The sequence below is a fragment of the Ruditapes philippinarum genome, unplaced genomic scaffold (assembly GCF_026571515.1).
Source record: "Ruditapes philippinarum isolate M1 unplaced genomic scaffold, ASM2657151v2 ctg1969_1_1_1_1, whole genome shotgun sequence".
Lineage (NCBI taxonomy): Eukaryota > Metazoa > Mollusca > Bivalvia > Venerida > Veneridae > Ruditapes > Ruditapes philippinarum.
In genome coordinates, this window is record NW_026856975.1 from 14385 (window position 1) to 42182 (window position 27798).

Sequence of the window (27798 nt, forward strand, 5' to 3'; positions counted from 1 at the left end):
TTTGAAAATATGGATAGCAAAGGAGAGCTTCAGGTAAACACTAAAACGGACAGTGACGATGATATTCCGGATATAGATTACTCCGATCCTGTACATATGACGCCCAGACCCAGCACGCTACGGGCGAGATTGTCTCACCCATCATACAACAGTCTCATTCGCAGAGAAAGCATTTCTCGTCTAAATAAAGACTTATTTAGTTTAGTTAAAGGAGAAGAAGTAGCATTGGACGGATTTTCAACAGATAGTAACTCTTCAGAAAATGATAACAAAAAGAACGAAAAAACACCCAAGTAAGTACACCCAAGCTATCGCGACTTCGTGATCTTCGTACTTGCCAGCTTTTTAAGGTATGACCATTCTAAGTCATTGTCTCCGCGTTGGTGCTAGAACTACTGGTAACTATATTGAAACTTAAGGACGTGGGTTCAAACCCCAGAAGGGTCAACTTTATTTTTTTATCTTTTTTCTTTTAACATTATTCACGTATCTCTCATATCGCTTTTAGGAAGAAAAAGTGTTTAATTTTAACTATTTAATTAACATGGGTATTCATTGGCTAAATAATGCTAAATCTAATAACAAATAACGAACCGAATATTTTCAAAGTGTAATAAAATCAAAACTAGACGATAAAAGTATTTAATATTTTACAAGATCAACCAATACACTTTTGAGAAAATTTATGGAAACTTTGAAAACAGGCACTCATTTTGGTAAACTTAAGGGATTTACATGTTAAAATGTGTGGGGTAGGGTAACATTTTTATACATATTTCATAAAATTTTAGCAGAAACAATCATTTTGCTTATGTGGATTATTAGCTGAATGGTACTATTTGTTTCTTACCAAACTTTAATGGGAAGACATTTTTCATAAGGATAATATTGTAGATTATTTGAAGGTTCCTTATTTCTGAAAAAATGCCCTTCTAACATCCCAGCTTCTGTTCATAACTCGATTTCCGTACTTGGATGTGTATTAATTGCGTGGCAACATATTTTTTATTAACTGTCTATATTTTATAGTCGTGTCATATCTGTGTGTCTGTGACCAACATCCCCTCGACCAAAACCTGAAATGACCAAAAACCCACGGCAATTTCGATTGAACAATGGCATTTTAAGCGTTTTCCCGTTAATTTTTGGATGATTGGTATTATCTATTGGTAATCGGCAAAGTGTTCCAGATGAAGAAAGAAAGCACAAATAACTTACTACATGTAGTTGTGGTAGTTGTTGTTGTTGTTCATACTTTATTTTTTTAAACTTTTTTTAAATTTAGGCGAGTTAATTTCATCTATTCACAGAATATGGAGAAGTTGGTTATGAGAAAATCTCTTTTTCACTGACGTTTTTTTTGTGGAATCCACATATTGATGGCTTTTATTCTTTTTCTATTGTGTCAAACTGTAGAATTGTTTAAACCAAGTAGGCCTAGTACAACTCGTCTCCCCCGGTCTCAGGCGCATTGGGATTTAAATTCCGATGGAGATTTATTCTAGGTCAAGTGTCTCTTTTGGAGGACGACACATGCCATTTGAAGTGACACATAATATGTCACATGACATTGTCACGAACTTCTATTGTATGTGCCATGTGATTTTCTAATATGATTCATAATTGAATCCAATTTTATGAACTTAGCCTCGTTTGCATTTTCAGTGTACAACAAAAATACATATCAATAACATTTTACTTTATCTAACCTCGTTTTCATTTTCGGGAACAAAATTCAATAACAATTCATTTTACTCCGTTAAAAATCTATATGTACTCAATTTTAAAATGTCAAAACTCTGGTGATGAGAAACGAAGTGATCCATATATATATTTTTGAATATAATACTGGTCTCAATGGGTTCGTACACAGCTGCAAATCGATACCATATTTGGCTAGCGCCTCATTCAATGTAGGTTTGATGGTTGTGGACTTTTTACTTATTTATTTGATATTGTACTTATCAACACACGTAAAATACACGTTTCGAGGTTCAAGCAACAAGAAGAGCTTGATTATTCACGGAGCCAAAGCGAATAATTCATGCCATAATATTTTCTTGAGATGAACTTATGCAGCGTGATCACAAAAGCTCTACTTTAACACTTGCCAATATTTGCAGGTCTAAACATTGTCCGTTTCATATAAAAGAGGACGGTTGTTATTGACAATTCAGTTTTATCTTAATTTAAACTTTCACTAAACACTGGCCCTCTGTCAAATAATTTAGAGACATTAGTGACTTGGGCACACAAAACCAATAAATATTAAGTTAATGAAATTTCTCAGTAATCGTTTTCTGAAAGTCTTACTATATTTTATATGGGTAAGACATATTTTATATGTTTATACAGCAGAAGGTCTGTAGCATTCTCCCTTTTCAAATACATGTACTAAATTCTTTCTTTTCAAAAGATGATTATCTTCTGTGATTTCTGTTTTTTTGTTGTTTTTTTTTTCAACGAACTATGTCTGTTGCGGGAACGAACGATGCCACAGCAACGCGGATTTGACAACCATTGCAAAAAAGTCAAGATAGCATGCCCCTTGAGACCTACTACAATCAAAATCAAAAGTTTAATTTTCTGATCATTATCAACCTGTCAACCTTCGGCTATCAAAATTGTGCAGCACGAAGTGTAGAACAGGATAATGCATGACCATATTGTGCAACGGTTTCACGCATATGATTTTCCAAAGAATAGAAGTTACATTGTTTTATGAAACTGATATTTGACCAGGTTATTTCATTTTAGTTGAACGAAACTCGTACTTGGCCGGACAGATTCCACAGTTGATACGACTCAGATATTAAAATTGGCTTAATTTAAAACTCATAAATAAAAACATATCAATACATACGCTGTAAAAGGACTCCAATGAGATTTTTTGACATGAAGGGACCGAAAATATTTTTCAAGACTTTTGTATAACTTTATGTAGGTCTAAACCAATTACTTGTGAGCATAATTTTAGATCATTTGTTGACTCCGCTTGTCTGGTATAATAAATTTTATTGCGCAAATTGACTCCATAATGAAAAGCGTTGCAACGCTTTTCAATCAAATCTGCCGGAAAACCCGCATTAAAACCGAATATAAACATGTATTCACTTATTATCTATGGCGTAGTTTTCCATTTTAAGTGCATCAATTAATTGATAAAATAATTATAAATTTCATTATTTTGACTATAAGATCTCAGTGGAGTTCCTTTAAAATAAAAACAAAGTAAGACAAGGACATTAAACAAGTGTTTAAACATAGTGGTGGCAGCACGAAGATTGTCCGGTGTTATAAACAACCGATGTCCGCTTCGGTAATTTGAAAAATGTGTACTTTCTTTTAATGCGGTCATTTTGAGATTTGAAATTAAAGAAAACGTCATTTCTCTTTTTTCCATTAAAGACCTGAAACTACATGTAACGTTTTCATTAGAAGAGAAACTGTTCGTCTTTTTATAAGAAAGAATAAATGATATTTAAAAAAAAAAGATAAAAAAAGATTAAAAATGGACACAAAAGTCACATAAAAAAATCAATCATTTAGTTTATTTTAGAAATATTACAAAAAATAAAGATATGATATGTCTGACTGTCTTTTAGACGAATGTGACAAATTAGTTTGTGTGACCAATACCTGAAAATGGAGTTCATCATTGACGTCATCCATGTTTACGCATCGTAAATCATTATCTTTAATGCTATAATACACTTTAAATTTGCCATCTAGAATTTAATTCTTTGATCACGGTATCCTTTGTTACCGTAATGGTAATTATGACCCTAACGACAGGTTTAAATTGTAATCAATTTTCATGTTTTCATTGAACAAAATATGGAAGCCTAAATATGTGTCTTTTATTTATATGTTTATTTTGCCATCAAAAGTGACTTCAATATTGTTTGGTCGTATTTGCTCGTAATGGGAACGTCAAAATTGATAAATGACAGAAAAGGTAAAGCTAAAACTAAATAAGGCCATGGTATATTTGGTTGCTGCTTACTTACATGATTAGAATGATTGGCTTTATTCGTCAGTTCGTTTAAACGCAAAGATTCAGTTATAGACGGTATTTATTGTCCAAAATATATATATGTACTTTCTCGAGCGATTTTAAATTAGAGTTTTTCTATAACTAGTCGACATTTTTATTCGATTTTATGTTAAGTAATGTAACACACATGTCCGGATACAATGTTCGAGCATTACTGAGCTTCCAGTGCTTATCTGTATGTCTCAAAATACATGTAGATATGATACTATTCTTTCCTTGACTTTTTGTGTAACAGAATAATTAGTACAATTTGCAGAATGTTAGCTATCAATTTAAAATATACACAAATATTTGCTAATATTCCTGACACAAGAAACTATAATGAAACTTTGTTTGACCTTCGTTTACTATTCAATGATTCCAAATTGAATAAAAGGGGGTTCTTTTTGCATATATAAAAAGACATTTTGCATTTTGATATAAAGTAAAATCAATACGCCCTTTGAACTGCAATATTCCATGAGGTGTTAATAGTTAGAATAGATAACACCGTTTTGTTCATTTTTAAAAGGACGGATAGACAAATAAATTGTTAAGGAAAAATCTATACGAGAAAAAGTTGACGGAATATTCATAAATCATGAATTCAATATAATGTCAGTTAGAGAATATTAATGAATTAAAAATATGATAAAGCGGTACATGGACGTAACCGGTTAATCTAAGTGCTCGATCTCGTGCTGCCAGACTTGTAGAAAATATTAACACTCATTAGCAGTAATGGAATTAAATGACAAAATATATAATATAATATCAGACACAAACAAAATATCAATCATCATCATTGTCACTGTAATAAGAAACTTTGCTTGACAAACTTACCAGTAGACACGTCTACAGGCGATATGGTTTATCATTGTCTATAAATCACTACTTGTTTAATTAAAAACAAACTAAAATTCTAGTTTTGGTAAGACTTTGTACGAATTAGTTTTACGCGCATTTATTTTAGGGAATGAAGACTGATATATGGCAATATAAGAATTATCAATTCTCTGACATAATGGACTGTTTGGACATAATAAAGTGAAGACTAAATAAGACAGTGGAGTAGTTTAAACATTGATAAGGCGAGGGAAGGATTTCTAATTTAATCACTTGTTATGATATTATACTTTTATCTGTGTGAACAGTTTACTAAACGGTGTTACATGCATTCCTTTCAACTTGAAAATGATAGAAAAAATGAAATACTAAAACCGGAAATTCTAATTTAAGAAGTTGTATAATGACCGTGCGATCACCATTTTTAGACACATGTTAAGTAGTGTTCATGTTGAAAACTAAAGGATGTATGTGTGACATTTAATACAAATAAAGGCGTAGCACTATTTTATTATGGCTTCATCAGGTCCAAAGAAAAATATGAATAGTAGGAAGAGGTAAGAATCTAGAACTTACTTTGATGATCTTCTATAATTTGAGTATACTCGTGATAGAGGAGAGACGTTGTGCCAATTGTATGTTCTAGCGGTGACGGGAAACCTCTCTTCCAATCAAAGTTTATTACTTTAATACTGTAACTAAGAGGACAATTATAGAAGTAAATACAGGGTTATTAATTTGATAAGTAGTTTGATATCATAAATACTGTGTTAGGTCTATTCCTGACATATAAGTAATTTGATTTCATAAATACTGTACTAGGCCTATTCCCGACATATAAGTAATTTGATATCATAAATACTGTACTAGGCCTATTCCTGACATATAAGTAATTTGATATCATAAATACTGTACTAGGCCTATTCCTGACATATAAGTAATTTGATATAATAAATACAGTGCTAGGTCTATTCCCGACATATAAATAGTTTGATATAATAAATACAGTGCTAGGTCTATTCCCGACATATAAATAGTTTGATATAATAAATACAGTGCTAGGTCTATTCCCGACATATAAATAGTTTGATATAATAAATACAGTGCTAGGTCTATTCCCGACATAAAAATAGTTTGATATAATAAATACAGTGCTAGGTCTATTCCCTACATATAAATAGTTTGATATAATAAATACAATGCTAGGTCTATTCCCGACATAAAAATAGTTTGATATAATAAATACAATGCTAGGTCTATTCCCGACATAAAAATAGTTTGATATAATAAATACAGTGCTAGGTCCATTCCCTACATATAAATAGTTTGACATAATAAATTCAATGCTAGGTCTATTCTCGACATAAAAATAGTTTGATATAATAAATACAATGCTAGGTCTATTCCCTACATATAAATAGTTTGACATAATAAATTCAATGCTAGGTCTATTCTCGACATAAAAATAGTTTGATATAATAAATACAGTGCTAGGTCCATTCCCTACATATAAATAGTTTGACATAATAAATTCAATGCTAGGTCTATTCTCGACATAAAAATAGTTTGATATAATAAATACAGTGCTAGGTCTATTCCCGACATAAAAATAGTTTGATATAATAAATACAGTGCTAGGTCTATTCCCTACATATAAATAGTTTGATATAATAAATACAGTGCTAGGTCTATTCCCTACATATAAATAGTTTGATATAATAAATTCAATGCTAGGTCTATTCTCGACATAAAAATAGTTTGATATAATAAATACAGTGCTAGGTCTATTCCCGACATAAAAATAGTTTGATATAATAAATACAGTGCTAGGTCTAGTCCTAATATACACACTAAATGTATTCTTAGCAATGCTAATTTTTTTATTTTACCAAATAATAAAATTCCGTTTGAAGGCGTTTGTATAGGTTATTTTGATAAACGCTACTATTCGCTGAGATAGATGTATTTTTATAAAAAATAAAAAATACGGCAAATAAAATAAATGATAAAATTTACACACTACCCAGTTATAACTCCACCACGTTATAACCTTAACATCATTTTATTTCTACCCCATTATAACCCTAGCCGATATAGCTTTCTTCCCCGTTATAATCCAAATACCAGTTTATTTCTACCCTATTATTACCCTAGCCGTTATAACTTTCTAGCCCTTTATAATCCAAATACCATTTTATTTCTACCCCGTTATAACCCTGGCCATTATAACTTTCTAGCTCGTTATAACCCAAATACCATTTTATTTCTGCCCCGTTAAAACCCTAGCCGTTATAACTTTTTACCCCGTTATAACCCAAATACCATTTTATTTCTACCCCATTATAACCCTAGCCGTTATAACTTTTTACCCCGTTATAACCCAAATGCCATTTTATTTCTACCCCATTATTATCCTGGCCGTTATAACTTTCTAGCCTGTTATAATTCAAATACCATTTTATCTTTACCCCGTTATAACCATAGCCGTTGTAACTTTTTAGCCCGTAATAATCCAAATACCATTTTATTTCTACCCCGTTATAACACTGGCCATTATAACTTTCTAGCATGAGCTTGAAAGTTATGACGGCCAGGGTTATAATGGGGTAGAATTAAAAATGGCATTTAGATTATAACCCCGTTATAACCCAAATACCATTTTATTTCTGCCCCGTTATAACCGTGACCGTCATAACTTTCAAGCTCGTTATAATCCAAATGCCATTTTTAATTCTACCCCATTATAACCCTGGCCGTCATAACTTTCAAGCTCGAGCTAGAAAGTTATATGGCCGTCATAACTTTCAAGCTCGTTATAATCCAAATGCCATTTTATTTCTACCCCATTATAACCCTGGCCGTCATAACTTTCAAGCTCGTTATAACCCAAATACCATTTTATTTCTACCCCATTATAACCCTGGCCGTCATAACTTTCAAGCTCGTTATAACCCAAATGCCATTTTATTTCTACCCCATTATAACCCTGGCTGTCATAACTTTCAAGCTCGTTATAATCCAAATGCCATTTTATTTCTACCCCATTATTATCCTAGCCGTTATAACTTTCTAGCCAGTAATAATCCAAATACCATTTTATTTCTACCCAGTTTTAACCCTATAGCTGTTATATATAAATTTCTAGCTCGTTATAATCCAAATACCATTCATTTATACCCAGTTATAATCCTACACTGGTATAAATTTACCCGTTATGACTATACCCAATAGGTTGGGTTATAATTTTCAACTTTTTTCACCAAATAAGTTTTTTTATGTAAATAACAGTTTGTTTTTGTTGTTGTTTTTTTTTAAAGAAAAAAAAGTCTGGGGCGTGTTATATTATATTTGAAATCTGAATGTATTTTGTATATCTTAATAAGTAAATATTTTACTACAGTAGGGAAACTATATGTATTTACTGTGAGATTATAAAATGTAATGCGACGCCTAATAAAATAAATAAATCATGAAATAACAACCCTTTTATATGTATATAAATTACGCAACTATTGACATAATTAACTATGTAAAGCTTATATGCAAATTCTTTAATACTGGTAGATAATTTATATTTTCATTTGTCAAAATTATTCTACAACATGTGAATAGAATGCATTGTTTAAACAAACGTTCAGATTGTATCTTTTACCGTACATATTAAGGTAATTGGATAGCATTGTCTAAAAAAACGTCAAGTATAACTTTGTGATGATAATTATCTCCCTTTGCAGATATCATGTCCTTATTAAGTGATTTTTTTTTTGGTCAGGAAATATGATAATGATGTCGATTTAGCTAAACATTATTACTGTTACAGGATACTAATTGCAGCGTCTTAAATTTCCCTGGAAAAATAAAAGCTTTTGGCATTGTTTATAATTGATGTAAACGTTTCCTTTAGTCCTAATTGATTTTGTCTTTGTAAGCAGGCCAGGAATACCCTTGATGTAAAATATATGTGGCAATTAGTAGAAACATATAGAATAGAGGTTTTGTAAAGGATAGTTAAAAGTCAAACACAATCTCAATTGAGAATGTTAAAGGACTATCGTTTAATGTTTAAAAGGTATGATGTAAGTTTTATGTTTAAATTTTATTTAAATTACAAGCATCTGTTTAAGATGAAGATATTTTTTGTTACAACCAAAGAATCGCAATGGCTGTGGACAAGGCCAGTCGATTTCTGGATTTTTTCATGGGTATCAAACTATCTTAAAAAAAATATAAATCGATACAATCAGTAGTGATCGGTGTTTTATTTCAGGCGTGCATTTCAGCTACGTCTGTTTTATATTTACTTTGAGAATTATAATATTTCATTAAACTTCTAAAATCCCTTTGACGTTCATTGTGAAAGAAAAACAAACAAGTGTCTTTCAAGATTGTTTAAATGTTTAAACTTAACAGTGCAAGAGTGTACAGGTGATCAAAGGATCACCAACCCTGTCCAATATTTATTGAGGATTAATTGTTCCGCTCCATAGATACACTTGGTCATACTCTTCGTATACATTCTATTCTGTATACACGGATTGAATTTCGGATATACTATAAATGGATGGTTTATGAGGATTAAGGTAATTTACTTTTGCAATATTTATTTTAATACAATTTTATTTAGTTGGCTTTCTGGAGCAGGTGCAAATTTAGTTTAACGTTTCTTCTAATACATATACAATTACAATATTGTATGAGATAATCGCCGCCATAAAAAGTAGAAAACATGTCCATTTAAACTGTTAAATATTTTATTTTCTTACATTATTTCACATAATCTCGATGTATACTAAAGACTGTCACTAAAAGAACTGTTCAATATAGACATGATAAAATATTTGAATTAAGTCATAACCGGATAAGAGACATATAAAACATTTGGCATTTTGAGACAGATATTTGTACTTCTTATTAGAGTGGCAAGATTTGGTAAATATATTGCATAAATTAGATTTTAGGATATTTTAATGGCATTCTATATTGATGTGAATGGAGGATAAGAAAGGTTATTCTATGACGCATACATCTTTATCCACATCACCATGCTGGCAGGAATTTCTTCATGCATCCTAATCTTTACAACTATAAAGTTTGAATAATAATAAAACACTACATGTCCACCAAACAAACGAGTTTTCTCCCTGTCTATATGATGTACACTAAAACGAAGGTCATAAAACAAATTTAAAAAATATTGGAAAGGATTCTAGCAACATTTATTTTTTAGTTGATATTGAGAACATAACTTATCATATAGCAAGTTCTAGATCTATTGAAGCAAACTATGACTAACACGAAGTCTGTTCATGTATATCTCCGTACATCTATACAACAGCAAAATATAGATACATTGTATGTCTTGTTAGGAAGATGTAACATTGGTAAGAAACAGCTCTAAAATACTCCAATTTAATTTATTTGATATACATGTACCTATACGGTGCATTCTGTATATACATGTTAGTATACAGTGCATTCTGTATATACATGTACCTATACAGTACATTCTGTATATACATGTACCTATACAGTACATTCTGTATATACATGTACCTATACAGTGCATTCTGTATATACATGTACCTATACAGTACATTCTGTATATACATGTACCTATACAGTGCATTCTGTATATACATGTACCTATACAGTGCATTCTGTATATACATGTACCTATACAGTGCATTCTGTATATACATGTACCCATACAGTGCATTCTGTATATACATGTACCTATACAGTGCATTCTGTATATACATGTACCTATACAGTGCATTCTGTATATACACGTACCTATACAGTGCATTCTGTATATACATGTACCCATACAGTGCATTCTGTATATACATATACCTATACAGTGCATTCTGTATATACATATACCTATACAGTGTATTCTTTATATACACGTACCTATACAGTGCATTCTGTATATACATGTACCCATACAGTGTATTCTTTATATACACGTACCTATACAGTGCATTCTGTATATACATGTACCTATACAGTGCATTCTGTATATACACGTACCTATACAGTGCATTCTGTATATACATGTACCTATACAGTGCATTCTTTATATACACGTACCTATACAGTGCATTCTGTATATAAATGTACCTATACAGTGCATTCTGTATATACACGTACCTATACAGTGCATTCTGTATATACATGTACCTATACAGTGTATTCTGTATAAACACGTACCTATACAGTACATTCTGTATATACACGTACCTATACAGTGCATTCTGTATATACACGTACCTATACAGTGCATTCTGTATATACACGTACCTATACAGTGCATTCTGTATATAAATGTACCTATACAGTGCATTCTGTATATACACGTACCTATACAGTGCATTCTGTATATACATGTACCTATACAGTGTATTCTGTATATACATGTACCTATACAGTACATTCTGTATATACACGTACCTATACAGTGCATTCTGTATATACATGTACCTATACAGTGCATTCTGTATATACACGTACCTATACAGTGCATTCTGTATATAAATGTACCTATACAGTACATTCTGTATATACACGTACCTATACAGTGCATTCTGTATATACATGTACCTATACAGTGCATTCTGTATATACATGTACCTATACAGTGCATTCTTTATATACATGTACCTATACAGTGCATTCTGTATATAAATGTACCTATACAGTGCATTCTGTATATACATGTACCTATACAGTGCATTCTGTATATACACGTACCTATACAGTGCATTCTGTATATACATATACCTATACAGTGTATTCTTTATATACACGTACCTATACAGTGCATTCTGTATATACATGTACCCATACAGTGTATTCTTTATATACACGTACCTATACAGTGCATTCTGTATATACATGTACCTATACAGTGCATTCTGTATATACACGTACCTATACAGTGCATTCTGTATATACATGTACCTATACAGTGTATTCTTTATATACACGTACCTATACAGTGCATTCTGTATATACATGTACCCATACAGTGTATTCTTTATATACACGTACCTATACAGTGCATTCTGTATATACATGTACCTATACAGTGCATTCTTTATATACATGTACCTATACAGTGCATTCTGTATATACATGTACCTATACAGTGCATTCTTTATATACATGTACCTATACAGTGCATTCTGTATATACACGTACCTATACAGTACATTCTGTATATACATGTACCTATACAGTGCATTCTTTATATACACGTACCTATACAGTGCATTCTGTATATACACGTACCCATACAGTGTATTCTTTATATACACGTACCTATACAGTGCATTCTTTATATACACGTACCTATACAGTGCATTCTGTATATACATGTACCTATACAGTGCATTCTGTATATACACGTACCTATACAGTGCATTCTGTATATACATGTACCTATACAGTGTATTCTGTATATACACGTACCTATACAGTGCATTCTGTATATACATGTACCTATACAGTGCATTCTGTATATACATGTACCTATACAGTGCATTCTGTATATACATGTACCTATACAGTGCATTCTGTATATACATGTACCTATACAGTGCATTCTTTATATACACTGTATCAGTATCTATACAGTGCATTCTGTATATACATGTACCTATACAGTACATTTTTTATATACATGTACCTATACAGTGTATTCTTTATATACACGTACCTATACAGTGCATTCTGTATATACACGTACCTATACAGTGCATTCTGTATATACATGTACCTATACAGTGCATTCTGTATATACACGTACCTATACAGTGCATTCTGTATATACATGTACCTATACAGTGCATTCTGTATATACAGTGCATTCTGTATATACATGTACCTATACAGTGCATTCTTTTATATACATGTACCCATACAGTGCATTCTGTATATACATGTACCTATACAGTGCATTCTGTATATACACGTACCTATACAGTGCATTCTGTACATACATGTACCTACCTATACAGTGCATTCTGTATATACATGTACCTATACAGTGCATTCTTTATATACAGTGCATTCTGTATATACATGTACCTATACAGTGCATTCTTTATATACATGTACCCATACAGTGCATTCTGTATATACATGTACCTATACAGTGCATTCTGTATATACACGTACCTATACAGTGCATTCTGTACATACACGTACCTATACAGTGCATTCTGTATATACATGTACTTATATACAGTGCATTCTGTAAATACATGTACCTATACAGTGCATTCTGTAAATACATGTACCTATACAGTGTATTCTGTATATACACGTACCTATACAGTGCATTATTTCTGTATATACATATACCTATACAGTGCATTCTGTATATACATGTACTTATATACAGTGCATTCTGTAAATACATGTACCTATACAGTACATTCTGTAAATACATGTACCTATACAGTGCATTCTGTATATACATGTACCTATACAGTGCATTCTGTATATACATGTACCTATACAGTACATTCTTTATATACACGTACCTATACAGTACATTCTGTAAATACATGTACTTATACAGTACATTCTGTAAATACATGTACCTATACAGTGCATTCTGTATATACATGTACCTATACAGTGCATTCTGTAAATACATGTACTTATACAGTACATTCTGTAAATACATGTACCTATACAGTACATTCTGTAAATACATGTACCTATACAGTACATTCTGTAAATACATGTACCTATACAGTACATTCTGTAAATACATGTACCTATACAGTACATTCTGTATATACATGTACCTATACAGTACATTCTGTAAATACATGTACCTATACAGTACATTCTGTAAATACATGTACCTATACAGTACATTCTGTAAATACATGTACCTATACAGTACATTCTGTAAATACATGTACTTATATACAGTGCATTCTGTAAATACATGTACTTATATACAGTGCATTCTGTAAATACATGTACCTATACAGTGCATTCTGTATATACATGTACCTATACAGTGCATTCTGTATATACATGTACCTATACAGTGCATTCTGTATATACACGTACCTATACAGTGCATTTACATGTACCTATACAGTGCATTCTGTATATACATGTACCTATACAGTGCATTCTGTATATACATGTACCTATACAGTGCATTCTGTATATACATGTACCTATACAGTGCATTCTGTATATACATTTACCTATACAGTGTATTCTGTATATACATGTACCTATACAGTACATTCTGTATATACATGTACGTATACAGTGCATTCTGTATATACATGTACCTATACAGTGCATTCTGTATATACACGTACCTATACAGTGCATTCTGTATATACATGTACCTATACAGTGCATTCTGTATATACATGTACCTATACAGTGCATTCTGTATATACATGTACCTATACAGTGCATTCTGTATATACATGTACCTATACAGTACATTCTGTATATACATATACCTATTACAGTGCATTCTGTATATACATGTACCTATACAGTGCATTCTGTATATACATGTACCCATACAGTGCATTCTGTATATACACGTACCTATACAGTGCATTCTGTATATACATGTACCTATACAGTGCATTCTGTATATACATGTACCTATACAGTGCATTCTGTATATACATGTACCTATACAGTGCATTCTGTATATACATGTACCTATACAGTACATTCTGTATATACATGTACCTATACAGTACATTCTGTATATACATGTACTTATACAGTACATTCTGTAAATACATGTACCTATACAGTGCATTCTGTATATACATGTACTTATACAGTACATTCTGTATATACATGTACCTATACAGTACATTCTGTAAATACATGTACTTATACAGTACATTCTGTAGCTCCTGTTGTGGAGTTTCTGATATACTGTATTTCCTGTACTACAGTGTATAATGTAACACCATTTAAACATGTCATTACTTGAGCTAAATCTGATGTATAATATCAGATATCTATATAAAACTAGAGACATTTGTAGTATATTATTAATGTTGACAGGTTTTACCAACATGATAGTAATACTAATGTGCATCACAGACAGATTTCCTAGATAGATGGTTTATCACAGCTACACCAGTTACTAAAATTTAGTCGTGAAAACACGCCTAGTGCAAGATATAAAACTTTTGTGATCCGATTACATGAGATGAACTCTATTGATACGTTTAATTAAAACTGTCCATTTTTACTATGACAAGTTAGAACATATATATCAAAATAGTAATCTTTTCTCTGATATAAGATTAACGCTATGCTAATGCGAATCGATCCAACTTAGCACACGAATCAAAATTTTTCCACCGACATAAAGGAACTTACGATTAAGTTTTTATGAATTAAAGAAAAGGCCAACCATTTTTATTGCTACATTTTCATGTTTTTTTTTTTTTTTGTTTTTTGGTTTTTTTTTTTTTGGGGGGGGGGGGTGGGGGGTATTAATATTTTTCATTCATCTTTTACACAATTACCGTGACCATTGTTGACTCTGTGTTATAGTTAAATTTCAAAGAATAGCGAAATATAGTTAATATACAAAATAAAATCTACTACATGTAAAAAGACAGTATATTGCGGCCTATGTAAAGAATATCACCCTTTTTATGAAAAAGAGGAATATATATATACACAGTATATAATATATATAAAAACGAAGTTCCTTTATTACAGGAAACAATAGATTATATGTTATCATGTTCTTAAACATTCAATCAAAATATCACCGAGTGTGTTCAAACATGTTTCAGTCACTCATGAATTTAAATCATTCGAGTTTAAAATGTAAACAAGCATAAACTTTGCATATATTTGATAGATTAAAAGTCGTCGTTTGTTTAACAGGTCATTTGATACACGATTTATCAACATCAAAATCAGCTTAAGATCGCCATGACATTGTATACAACATATAAATAACCGCTCGTAAATAATGAGGCAAAAAGTATTTGATAAAATCTTAGTTGTGATTAACAATCAATGTTTAAAGATATGGCGATTGAGCAAGTCTATAAAACATTTGCAGACTACCGTATTATTTTTATGTTTTAAGAACATTAAATACAATATATCAAAGAATTCAACATGGAACGTAATAATAATCCCTACGAAATGCTATATATGTAACCATATCGTTAGACCAGGGAGCCAGGTCAGGAGTGTTTCAAAACCCATGTCCTTTAGGAATATTTCATCAATAAATTGGTAGCTTGGCATATAGTAATCTCTATAAATAAACGTTCATGATAAAATATGTCCATGTTACTTAGTATGTCGACCTAAAATGTTATAGTGATGATCAAAGGTGGTAATCTATCATTTCTAATCCACTGAACTGAGTGTCTAAATAAATATATGTTCTATTGATAACATAAATCAAGTCATAAACAATAAAAAAAGTACTAAAAAATTAATGTAGGTGTATTCCTTTGTAACAAGGCAAACGACATATGTATTTTTGTAACAAGACAAATGACAGGGGTATCCTTTCTAACAAAACACACAACATGTGTATTCCTTAAAGTCATGTGACAGGTGTACCCTTTGTAACAAGACATGTGACAGGTGTATCCTTTGTAACAAGACTTGTGACAGGTGTACCCTTGTAACAAGGCATGTGACAGGTGTATCCTTTGTAACAAGACATATGACAGGTGTATCCTTGTAACAAGACATGTGACAGGTGTATCCTTTGTAACAAGACATTTGACAGGTGTATCCTTTGTAACAAGACACGTGACAGGTGTACCCTTTGTAACAAGACATGTGACAGGTGTATCCTTTGTAACAAGACACGTGACAGGTGTATCCTTTGTAACAAGACACGTGACAGGTGTACCCTTTGTAACAAGACACGTGACAGGTGTACCCTTTGTAACAAGACATGTGACAGGTGTACCCTTTGTAACAAGACATGTGACAGGTGTATCCTTTGTAACAAGACATGTGACAGGTGTATCCTTTGTAACAAGACATGTGACAGGTGTATCCTTTGTAACAAGACATGTGACAGGTGTATCCTTTGTAACAAGACACGTGACAGGTGTATCCTTTGTAACAAGACATGTGACAGGTGTACCCTTTGTAACAAGACACGTGACAAGTGTACCCTTTGTAACAAGACATGTGACAGGTGTATCCTTTGTAACAAGACACGTGACAGGTGTATCCTTTGTAACAAGACATGTGACAGGTGTACCCTTTGTAACAAGACATGTGACAGGTGTATCCTTTGTAACAAGACACGTGACAGGTGTACCCTTTGTAACAAGACATGTGACAGGTGTACCCTTTGTAACAAGACATGTGACAGGTGTATCCTTTGTAACAAGACATGTGACAGGTGTACCCTTTGTAACAAGACATGTGACAGGTGTACCCTTTGTAACAAGACACGTGACAGGTGTATCCTTTGTAACAAGACATGTGACAGGTGTACCCTTTGTAACAAGACATGTGACAGGTGTATCCTTTGTAACAAGACACGTGACAGGTGTATCCTTTGTAACAAGACATGTGACAGGTGTACCCTTTGTAACAAGACATGTGACAGGTGAATCCTTTGTAACAAGACATGTGACAGGTGTACCCTTGTAACAAGACACGTGACAGGTGTACCCTTTGTAACAAGACATGTGACAGGTGTATCCTTTGTAACAAGACATGTGACAGGTGTATCCTTTGTAACAAGACACGTGACAGGTGTATCCTTTGTAACAAGACATGTGACAGGTGTACCCTTTGTAACAAGACATGTGATAGGTGTATCCTTTCAAACATGTTCAAATTTTTTTTTTCAATTGTGACCGGTTTAACCCCAAATTATGCCATTTTATTCTAATCGTAAATACTTCATCGGACAGACGAGATTGTGCACCGTAAATTCACAAGTTATTATTGTAAATGCTATTAAGATTTTGACATTCCAGTGTTGTCGTGTATAAGTTATAAATTATACTCAGCCCATATCATAACACTGACAAGCAAGTCTTAGGCAAAGTCGTGTAATTGGCACTTAAGCTCTTGTGATAATATATCGCTCATTTTCTAATAAACTAAAGTGTTCCGTCAATAAGTGAGGTTAAACCTTCACACAAATGGTTGAGCTGTTGTCGATATTAAAATACAAATTTGAAATATGTATTGTTTAGGCAATATTGTCTCTTCAATGCAATAAAAAATAAATAATTTCTTCGTCAGCTTTTGTTATACCAAGTTTTACTTTGTTATTTTGCCCACTAAGCCTTGTAAAAGAAGAACCTACGTGCGATTGTGCAATTAATACAGTCAAATTTCCTACATCTTTAAAATGATCCTATGTGGGGTGGACTGTTCTGTTAGTTTTATATCACGGTATATCTATTTGAAATTAAAACTCATTTAAGATCCTTTACGTATCAAAACAATGTGGTAAAGTTAATATTTCTGAAAGAAAAGTAGTGATATAAATAAATTCTTAATGAACGTAACATGATATCTCAATGAAAACCACAAACAAATGATACCATCTAATAGTGAACTATGTATGGCTTTTTTTCTCCAGCGCATACTGATAAACTAAATATAAAAAGAAAATTCACGACAGATCGATTTGAACTGAATGAATTCCTTCAGGCTTGCCTCCCGTCACACTGGGATACCCCTGTATTCTCTGCTTAATAAGTTATAACATAAAGTAACCCATCATGCACTGAATTGAAGACAGATAAATATGGAATTCAATAATTCCTATAAAACCTTTAATGGCTTTGACGGAAGAAAAATATGAATTAAGTACATAGCAACCAATATCGACTTCGTTTATACAACGACAATTCTTACTGTACAGCACCTTAATTGAAATGTTTTGCTTACTTAATATCTTTAGACCAGACTATGCCATAACTGCTAGCAAAGGATTTCTTGTTTATGAGCTACCTATAAAACAGGGCATCAAATTAATATTTATTTAAAGACAAAAATGACAACAGTTTTGAGCATCGGATAAGTTATATGATGGGTTTAAGACTTAAAATCTCGAGGTAAGATTTGCTGTAACAAACTGTTTTTAAGATTAAATACGATATTACGAAACAGATGCCTGGCAGCCCCCTTGGTTTTTTCCTTAAAGTCATATATATCTTGCATATTTCAAATGAACGTTAATTTCATGGAGTCATTTTGAGTTCAAATATCTCAATATCACTATAAGTTTTTTTATTATCTGATTTAGAATATCATTAATCTTATCGCTTTTGAAATGTATATGTTGTTTAAAATTGAAGCTTTGAATGATAAATCATTCATAAGTCACATTTTTGTGAAAAATTTATAATAGAAATACCTATCTCAGTATTGATTTTATTGGTGATTCCCCTGTCAGAGTTCACGACCTTTGGTTTCGCCTTTGTTTAAAGATTAACTGAAAGATAATTCCTTAACTTATACAAGGTACCGTTTTATTGCCGCAATTTTCCCGATTTAGCAATTGTTGGCGAACCATTTGATATCTTTCCTAGTTCTTTATCAAATATGTAAATACTTGAGACCTTACTGTATATATATCAATCGCGGGTGTGTCAACTATTTCTATCCCTAAATATGATACTAGAAGGAGCAGCAATATTATGTTTGGTCATTTATGGTGACGTTGTCATATTCTTTTGTAATTTTGGAAGGGAATTCTGCCTACAGTTGTCGGATTTCATCTGAACCGAATTTGTCGTTGTTGACGTCAACGGCACGTGTGTACTGTATACGAGTAAACTAATCATAAAGTATCTATATAGATATAAAATATATAATAATAAATATTTGTAAACATGTTCAGTGTAGGTTTGATCCTATTCTGACTAACGAGGATTATTAATGAGTTAGAAAACTGTATTCTGAGATATATAAACATATTAATCATTTTGTGGATTTTTTCTGACAAACCCTTGAAATAGAAAGGTAAAAAATTAATATATTAATATATCTATATTGATTCGTTTAATGATATCAGAATTTCAACTTACAAAAACTAAAGTTTTAAATTTAAATTTAAATTAGCGTTTTTGCTTATATGCGGCAAGTTAGAGATTTTATTTATATATATATATTTATTTATTTTGTTATAATTCTTTATGATTACTGGGATTGTTTCAGTTGTTTTTTTTACAGACATAAAAAAAGAAATGACAGTGGTTGGGAAATATTGTAATAAATCATTACAAAATTATCTTGATCGTCATGTACTTTAATATAAGTATGTATGTGACTTTTTTACCCCCAAAAAGTACAAAATATTGTATAATCTTGTTTGCCGTTTTGAAGTTACATTTACATTAATCTACGTTGGCTTATCAAGTAAATATTTGGTTAGCTACGTTTGCCAGTTCCTTTCAAAGACAGTAATACTAAATTAGAAACATCAAACATGGAAGTAGCATTTCGCTACATATTTTATTTACTCTAGACGTGAAGTCAAACATTTTGTTTTGTGTCTGTATTAATCATTTGACACTTATAACTTTAAACATTTATTATATCATAAAGTAATAATGTTTTTGGAACATAACGGATAGAAATAATGACACTAATCTAATGGCTGTAAAATGGCGGCGTCTTTGTGTATTTGCATACATCTTTGGGTTAATTTACCCACGATAAGAACTGCGGCGTTAATATTGAACTACCAAGAACATGTTTAAGTACAATCAATAGACTTTTGAAGACTCATCAAAGATTAGGTTCATATATAAGTCCTAATGCTCAGGGAACATATAGAAAAAATAACAATAAACAGGTCAAAGTACTCGGTCACAACATCTCAGTTATTGTTTTCTTTTTTAAACACTCAAATAGGTCTGTTATTTCCGCAAAAATCACGTACATAAATAAATAGATAGATAAATAAAAGAACACATACGTGTACCAATCTTAAAGAAATATCTTCGACGATTTAATAGCCAAAATGCAAAACATGAATATGATATTGAAAAGAAAAGAATGAACGCGGTGTGGGACGTAAACATCGGGAACTGATTCAAAAGGTTGTGTTACGGTGGCGTGTGAAATTTAAATATGTGTGAATTTCAGAGATCACACCAGTTAGCAGATAGATGTATTACAAAAGTATGAAACATAACGATGATTCGACTGAATTTCTTAAACAATTATGTCACGCAAACAAAACATCGCTCGTTATAAATATTATTGTGATATAGATCTCCAAGATTCAGGTACATATCAGTGTCATAATTTATTTAAGATTTATATACATGTTATTTTAAGCAAATCAGAGTAAGTGGACATACTGCTTTAATGTATGGAACTGATTTGGCTTACTTATGTTTTTTTTAATATAGACAGTAGTTAATTGTTATTTATCATTCCCACAACGTTGAATCTGGTTCAATTTCTTTAACTGCGGAAAAGACATGCAACTTATATGTATAAATAAACGTTTCGATATGTATCATATATACAAATATCGTGAACGATTATTGAACATAGGATAGAAACGGCAAATAAATTTGGCACTTGTCCATTGTGAACTCAATTTTATTTTCTGAGGACAGTTCAGATACAATTATTCTAAAGCCCATTTTTTTAGGAAAAATAAGTACCTTAGCACCGTCTAATTCTAATTGAGAAAATCCTGCAACCATTGTCACGTTGCAGCTAAGCTACTTGAATATTTCTATACTCAAGTATGGAAACACTTCATTCAACGTCCATTTATCAATGCTGGTTGACAAAGAGGATTAAGGAAAAGAATGAATTTGATCCGCAAGTAATTATCCCGAATGCCTCACGCAAAGCGTGCATACAAACACACTTACTGCAATGTAACATATGAAACACAAGAGTTTGTAAATATTTAGATTGCTTTAAAGGGATTGTTAATACAGACAAAACATGTTTCTTTATCGCATTGTAATAATTATGTCTTACAAAAAGGAAGGGAAACAAAAGCCCGATGTACTTTCAAATAATGATAATGTATATTCAAAACTTTCTATTTTGCATTGCGTAGCATATTTGTTTTAAGAGTTCTTCAATAGAGTTTGTATAATTTTTTATGAAAAAAAAACAACAAAAAAACATTTAGTATAAGTACTCGTATATTATTTTATAATGTCAGTATGGAGGACTACGACAACAACAATACCATAAGTGTATTTCCATTATTCACAAATGGGCATTTTAAGCAGATTCTATAATGCGACATAAAGGTACTGATATTTATATTGTAAATCTTACTTATACTTCCTTTAGAATGAAGATAACTGTAAATATAACCGGATATGGTGTCGATTCGGACAACGAGTAAGTCGCTTTTCGCACATGTAGCTTTAATTTCGTTTTCTTTTTAGTTTCTCTATTTTATTTTTATTTTTTCCCCTTTGTTTTCAATTTTCTATATTTAACCTTATTATTTTGGGAAGTTACTCATAAACAAAAGATCTAATTCATTCTGGGAAGGGTAAATTTGAGAAATGATATCACCTATACTATATTGACCTGTCAATTCAACTTTTCTTTTTTCTCATGATTGTAACCTGTATGACTGGACTGTACCTGTGAGATATGATGTTGGTGTGTGTTTTTAAGTCGATAACACAAGAATACACGAAGTAATGTTCAAGAATTGAGCGTTATGATCAGTAAAAATTATACATGTATCTAAATCCATTTCCAAATAGCAAACGCAATGAACACTTTGTAAGCAGAATCAAGTAAACAATTGCCGGCATTTGGACTTATAAGTGCATTTGTTTGTGAACAGAGAATGAAAGGGGTTTAAGAATTTTTAAACATGCGATGTGTATAGATCACTTCTTTGTACAGAAGTTCCAAAACATTTCATTCTATTATATTTTTTTCATACCAACTTCTCAGTGGAAAAGGGGTTTTGAATTATTTCTAGAATTATTTACAGTTATAACGCCATTTTAATGTTATCGCCGATGTACTGGATGCTTTGTTTTCTTTATATCTTTATTACCATTTTATTATTCTATTCATTTATCATTTTTTCTGTCATATTCATTATTTTTTCACATACCTTTATTGGTCAGCATGCTTTTTTGTCTTTATCATATACTTTATATGCTTTACATTATTATCTTTATCTTTAATTTTATAGTTTAGAAAAAGATAAAAAGAAAGACACATTGATATTTGTGGTAGCATAGATAAGTGTGTTTTGAACTCTATTATGTCCTTCTCTATTTTAATGATTATTATTATTATTATTATTATTATTATTATTATTTTTAAAGGCAGTACAATAATGATCAAAATTGGACATTATCCAGGGTAGGTTAAATCGTAATAAGCAAACACAGCAGACTCTTGACATAGAATTCAACGATAGATTTTTGGGTCTAAATTAAAATAATTTTTTATCCTAAGATGTTTACAGTGATCTTTATTGGAATTAACTTAATAATATTCTATGCAGAATCCCCCACAAAAATCTATACATTTTATACAAAATATATCTTTACTTTAAACATATTTACATCAGTCGAATTGTTTAAAAAAAAACAACATTTTTTTTTAAAATTTTCATTTAAAACAGTGTTTTAGAATGCAGCCGTAAGCATAGCATACATGAGAAAATTGAATCAGAAACATTTAAAATTATAATACAATACCCGTTTTAAGGAAAAAAAAAGTGCCCAAAAGAGGGATTTTCAGAAAAAAAATGATATGCTGTAAGAAATAAAGTATATTTGACCATTTTCTTCACAGCAACATAATGTATTAACTTTATATATTAAACACTTTGAAACATTGCTTTTTCAAAATCGCAGCATTTATTCAATAGGTCCGTGAAACTGGACCGTCGCATAATCAGGGCATCCTACGTTAGAATCTAAAAATAACATTTTCACATCACTTGTCACCAACATAAACTAAACTGTGTTTTTGAGAGAAAAAAAATGTAAGAAAATAAAGATATTTGAATTGTCTGTTCAAATTCTTATGCGCTTGATATGTAAATCATTTTACTGCTAAAAGAGAATCCTTAAAGCAGTTCGTATGGCCGGGCCGAGGTTGCGATTGCGATAAACGCGCACACTAATTGCCTTAAAGCAGTTTATCAGACTGTTGTGTATGGCCGGACTGAGGTTCCGATCGCTAATTGTCTTAAAGTAGTTTATCAGACTGTTGTGTATGGCCGGACTGAGGTTCCGATCGCTAATTGTCTTAAAGTAGTTTATCAGACTGTTGTGTATGGCCGGACTGAGGTTCCGATCGCTAATTGTCTTAAAGTAGTTTATCAGACTGTTGTGTATGGCCGGACTGAGGTTCCGATCGCTAATTGTCTCAAAGCAGTTTATCAGACTGTTGTGTATGGCTGGACTGAGGTTCCGATCGCTAATTGTCTCAAAGCAGTTTATCAGACTGTTGTGTATGGCCGGACTGAGGTTCCGATCGCTAATTGTCTCAAAGCAGTTTATCAGACTGTTGTGTATGGCCGGACTGAGGTTCCGATCGCTAATTGTCTTAAAGCAGTTTATCAGACTGTTGTGTATGGCTGGACTGAGGTTCCGATCGCTAATTGTCTCAAAGCAGTTTATCAGACTGTTGTGTATGGCCGGATTGAGGTTCCGATCGCTAATTGTCTCAAAGCAGTTTATCAGACTGTTGTGTATGGCCGGACTGAGGTTCCGATCGCTAAATGTCTTAAAGTAGTTTATCAGACTGTTGTGTATGGCCGGACTGAGGTTCCGATCGCTAATTGTCTTAAAGCAGTTTATCAGACTGTTGTGTATGGCCGGACTGAGGTTCCGATCGCTAATTGTCTTAAAGCAGTTTATTAGACTGTTGTGTATGGCCGGACTGAGGTTCCGATCGCTAAATGTCTTAAAGCAGTTTATCAGACTGTTGTGTATGGCCGGACTGAGGTTCCGATCGCTAATTGTCTTAAAGCAGTTTATCAGACTGTTGTGTATGGCCGGACTGAGGTTCCGATCGCTAATTGTCTTAAAGTAGTTTATCAGACTGTTGTGTATGGCCGGACTGAGGTTCCGATCGCTAAATGTCTTAAAGTAGTTTATCAGACTGTTGTGTATGGCCGGACTGAGGTTCCGATCGCTAATTTAATTGTCTTAAAGCAGTTTATCAGACTGTTGTGTATGGCCGGACTGAGGTTCCGATCGCTAATTGTCTTAAAGCAGTTTATTAGACTGTTGTGTATGGCCGAAATGAGGTTCCGATCGCTAATTGTCATCTGATAACGTACATGGAAATACAATCTAAAGTTTCTTTCATTATATTGGCCAATTAGAAATTTGCTGTACAATTACTAAAAAACACTTTGTTTCACTCTCATTTATTTACATATGGTTTAAATTGCAGCTAATAATGGCATATAAATTGACGTAGAATAAATGTATACGATTGAAACAGATCGTTTTTATATTACATAATGCACTTATAATGTGTGATGTTGAATATCAATGTTTACTTTAGGCTTCAATTATTCCTGTATTTTGTTAACCAATGTTTAGAAACTGCGGACATAAATAGTTACTCTGATGGTTTGTATACAGTTGTTATGTACGAAATAGTGATTACTTCCCTATTTTAGAATTATTTTCTATAAACACGAGATATCCAAATATTGTCGATGTAATAAAAGTTGCAACAAGTTCAACTTTATTTTTATTGAAAGTGCTTTACATAACGTAATATATAGGTTTGAACTTTTCAGTTGTTAAAGCTATAATATTTGATCTTGTATAAATAAAGACCGGTGTTTAATGACACCTGCTAAAACGCTCCCAACAAAGTAGAAATTTTTAAAACACTTATCAAATTAATTGATAACTTTGATTTATAACATAACATAAACAGTATTCATCCGCGCTTGATTCTAAAAATGGTTAAGTAGTTCCCTCACTACAGTAAAAGAAAAGGCAGTCTTTATGTTATGATCATTTGCACTGTAAAATCTTCCTGGACTATAAGTTCTTAGTTATATTGTAAAATCATCTGTAATTCAAAGTTTCATATCTTTGTAAGACAGCCTATTTTGTATAGACAGCTTTACTGTTAATTCATATGTATTTTAATTCAAAGCTCCTTACAAATATTGTCACACAGCCTATATTGTATGGTCTTCTGCACTGTTGAATAATCTGCATTTCAAAGTTCCACAGTCCTTATTGTATGGCCATCTGCATTATTGAATCATCTGCTTTTTCAAAGATTCACAGTCCTTATTATATGGTCTTCTGCACTATTGAATAATCTGCATTTCAAAGATTCACAGTCCTTATTATATGGTCTTCTGCACTATTGAATAATCTGCATTTCAAAGATTCACAGTCCTTATTGTATGGTCATCTGCATTGTGGAATCATCTGCTTTTTCAAAGATTCACAGTCCTTTTTGTATGGTCTTCTGCACTGTTGAATCATCTGCATTTCTAAGATTCACAGTCCTTATTGTATGGTCTTCTGCATTGTGGAATCATCTGCATTTCAAAGATTCACAGTCCTTATTATATGGTCATTTGCACTGTGTTTCAATGTAATCTGTATTGTAAGACATCCTCAGTGTATTATATGGTCATCTGTACCGTTAAATCATTTGTATTTCAATGCAATCTATATTGTAAGCCAGCTTCGGTGTATTGTATGGTCATCTGGTTTGATAAATCATCTGTATTTCAATGTGATATGTGTTGCAAGAGAGCCTGTGTTTTTAACAAATTAGCAGTTACAAATTTGAAACGTGCTCGAACTTTTGCCCTGTTTCTGACCCCAAATCTTAAATCATTTTATCGATGGTGGTACATTGTAATTTTTTATTATGACAAACGCCTGTTATTGACTTTTTTCGCAGTTTATATTTGCTTTATGAAAATTGATCCATTAGACAATTCTTACTAGAAAGGAAAGGGACATGGCAAAATTGATTGAACAAAGATCATAATAAAATTATATCCTTACAGTTTGAAAGTTAAAAAGAGTAAGTTAATACCTACCAATTTTAAACAAATTATATTAATAGTTTTCAAACCTTGAATAGGAACTGTTGATCATTTGATATGTGAAATGCGAGCTTCTCTGCCTATCGATTCTTTATAAATGGGGGTAACTTAGTTTATGTGTTTTCAATAAATTATGGTGTCTCTATACAGCGGTATAGTATTTAATCATTTCGGACCAATTATACATTGTCATGGAACCATGAAGTTGAATTTGATATCCTTTTCAACGTGTTTTCTTTCTGACTTAAACATTCTACCTCGTATTCGTAACAGCGCTCTGAACATATCTGATTCGTTAAATGCTTAAAGTCGTTTTGCTTAGCTCAGTCAATGGTTTATTAAATAGTTTTCGGAAGTGATTTTCATCGGTCAATGAGTCTGTGTAGCATTGGAAGATTAAAAAATACACATGGTTACGTGTTATATATTGATTGATAAACAATGGAGAGTTTATTATTTCATAAGGAATGTTTTAGTTAGAGATTAGGATTAGCAAATTAACCGTTCTGTATTAAACGGTCAATGTCAATAGTTGAAAAATAAAAAAGGAACTTTTGACAGTTCATTATTAATTTGTGATTATCAACGTAAGCATACTTGAAATGAAAAATCTGAAAAATATTAAAGGAGTTAACAAGAAAAATGTTGGTAAAAGGTAATTTGTTTTAAATTTCTGTTTCTTTTAGTTTAGCTTAATATTTGTAGGTCTTCCTTTTATCCATTTTTTTTTGGTCAAAATACTAATGCTTCAATCAGCCTTGTAACATTTATATTGTAAGCAAATGCTCTTACATACATGTATGACTTTAGTCATTGTCATTGGAAGTTCTTGTTTTCTTTTTTTCAAATAATTGATTCGAAGTTTTATAAT

General features: G+C 31.8%; 1 protein-coding gene across 9 annotated transcripts in view; it reads left to right on the forward strand.

The window, feature by feature from the left end:
* The window catches only part of LOC132748321 (uncharacterized), a 38428-nt gene continuing 10630 nt past the window's right edge, over positions 1-27798 (forward strand). The window contains exons 1-2 of one of the 9 annotated variants that reach the window (XM_060737894.1): positions 9181-9462; positions 22193-22243. In XM_060737894.1, coding sequence (XP_060593877.1) covers positions 22194-22243 — 50 coding nt within the window. In that variant the 5' untranslated portion in view covers positions 9181-9462; position 22193. Of the gene's footprint in view, positions 294-4520; positions 5440-8904; positions 8952-9180; positions 9463-19725; positions 19883-22012; positions 22150-22192; positions 22244-27186; positions 27583-27798 lie in introns of those variants that run through there. The other 8 variants (XM_060737895.1, XM_060737892.1, XM_060737896.1 and 5 more) reach the window with 8 other exon arrangements.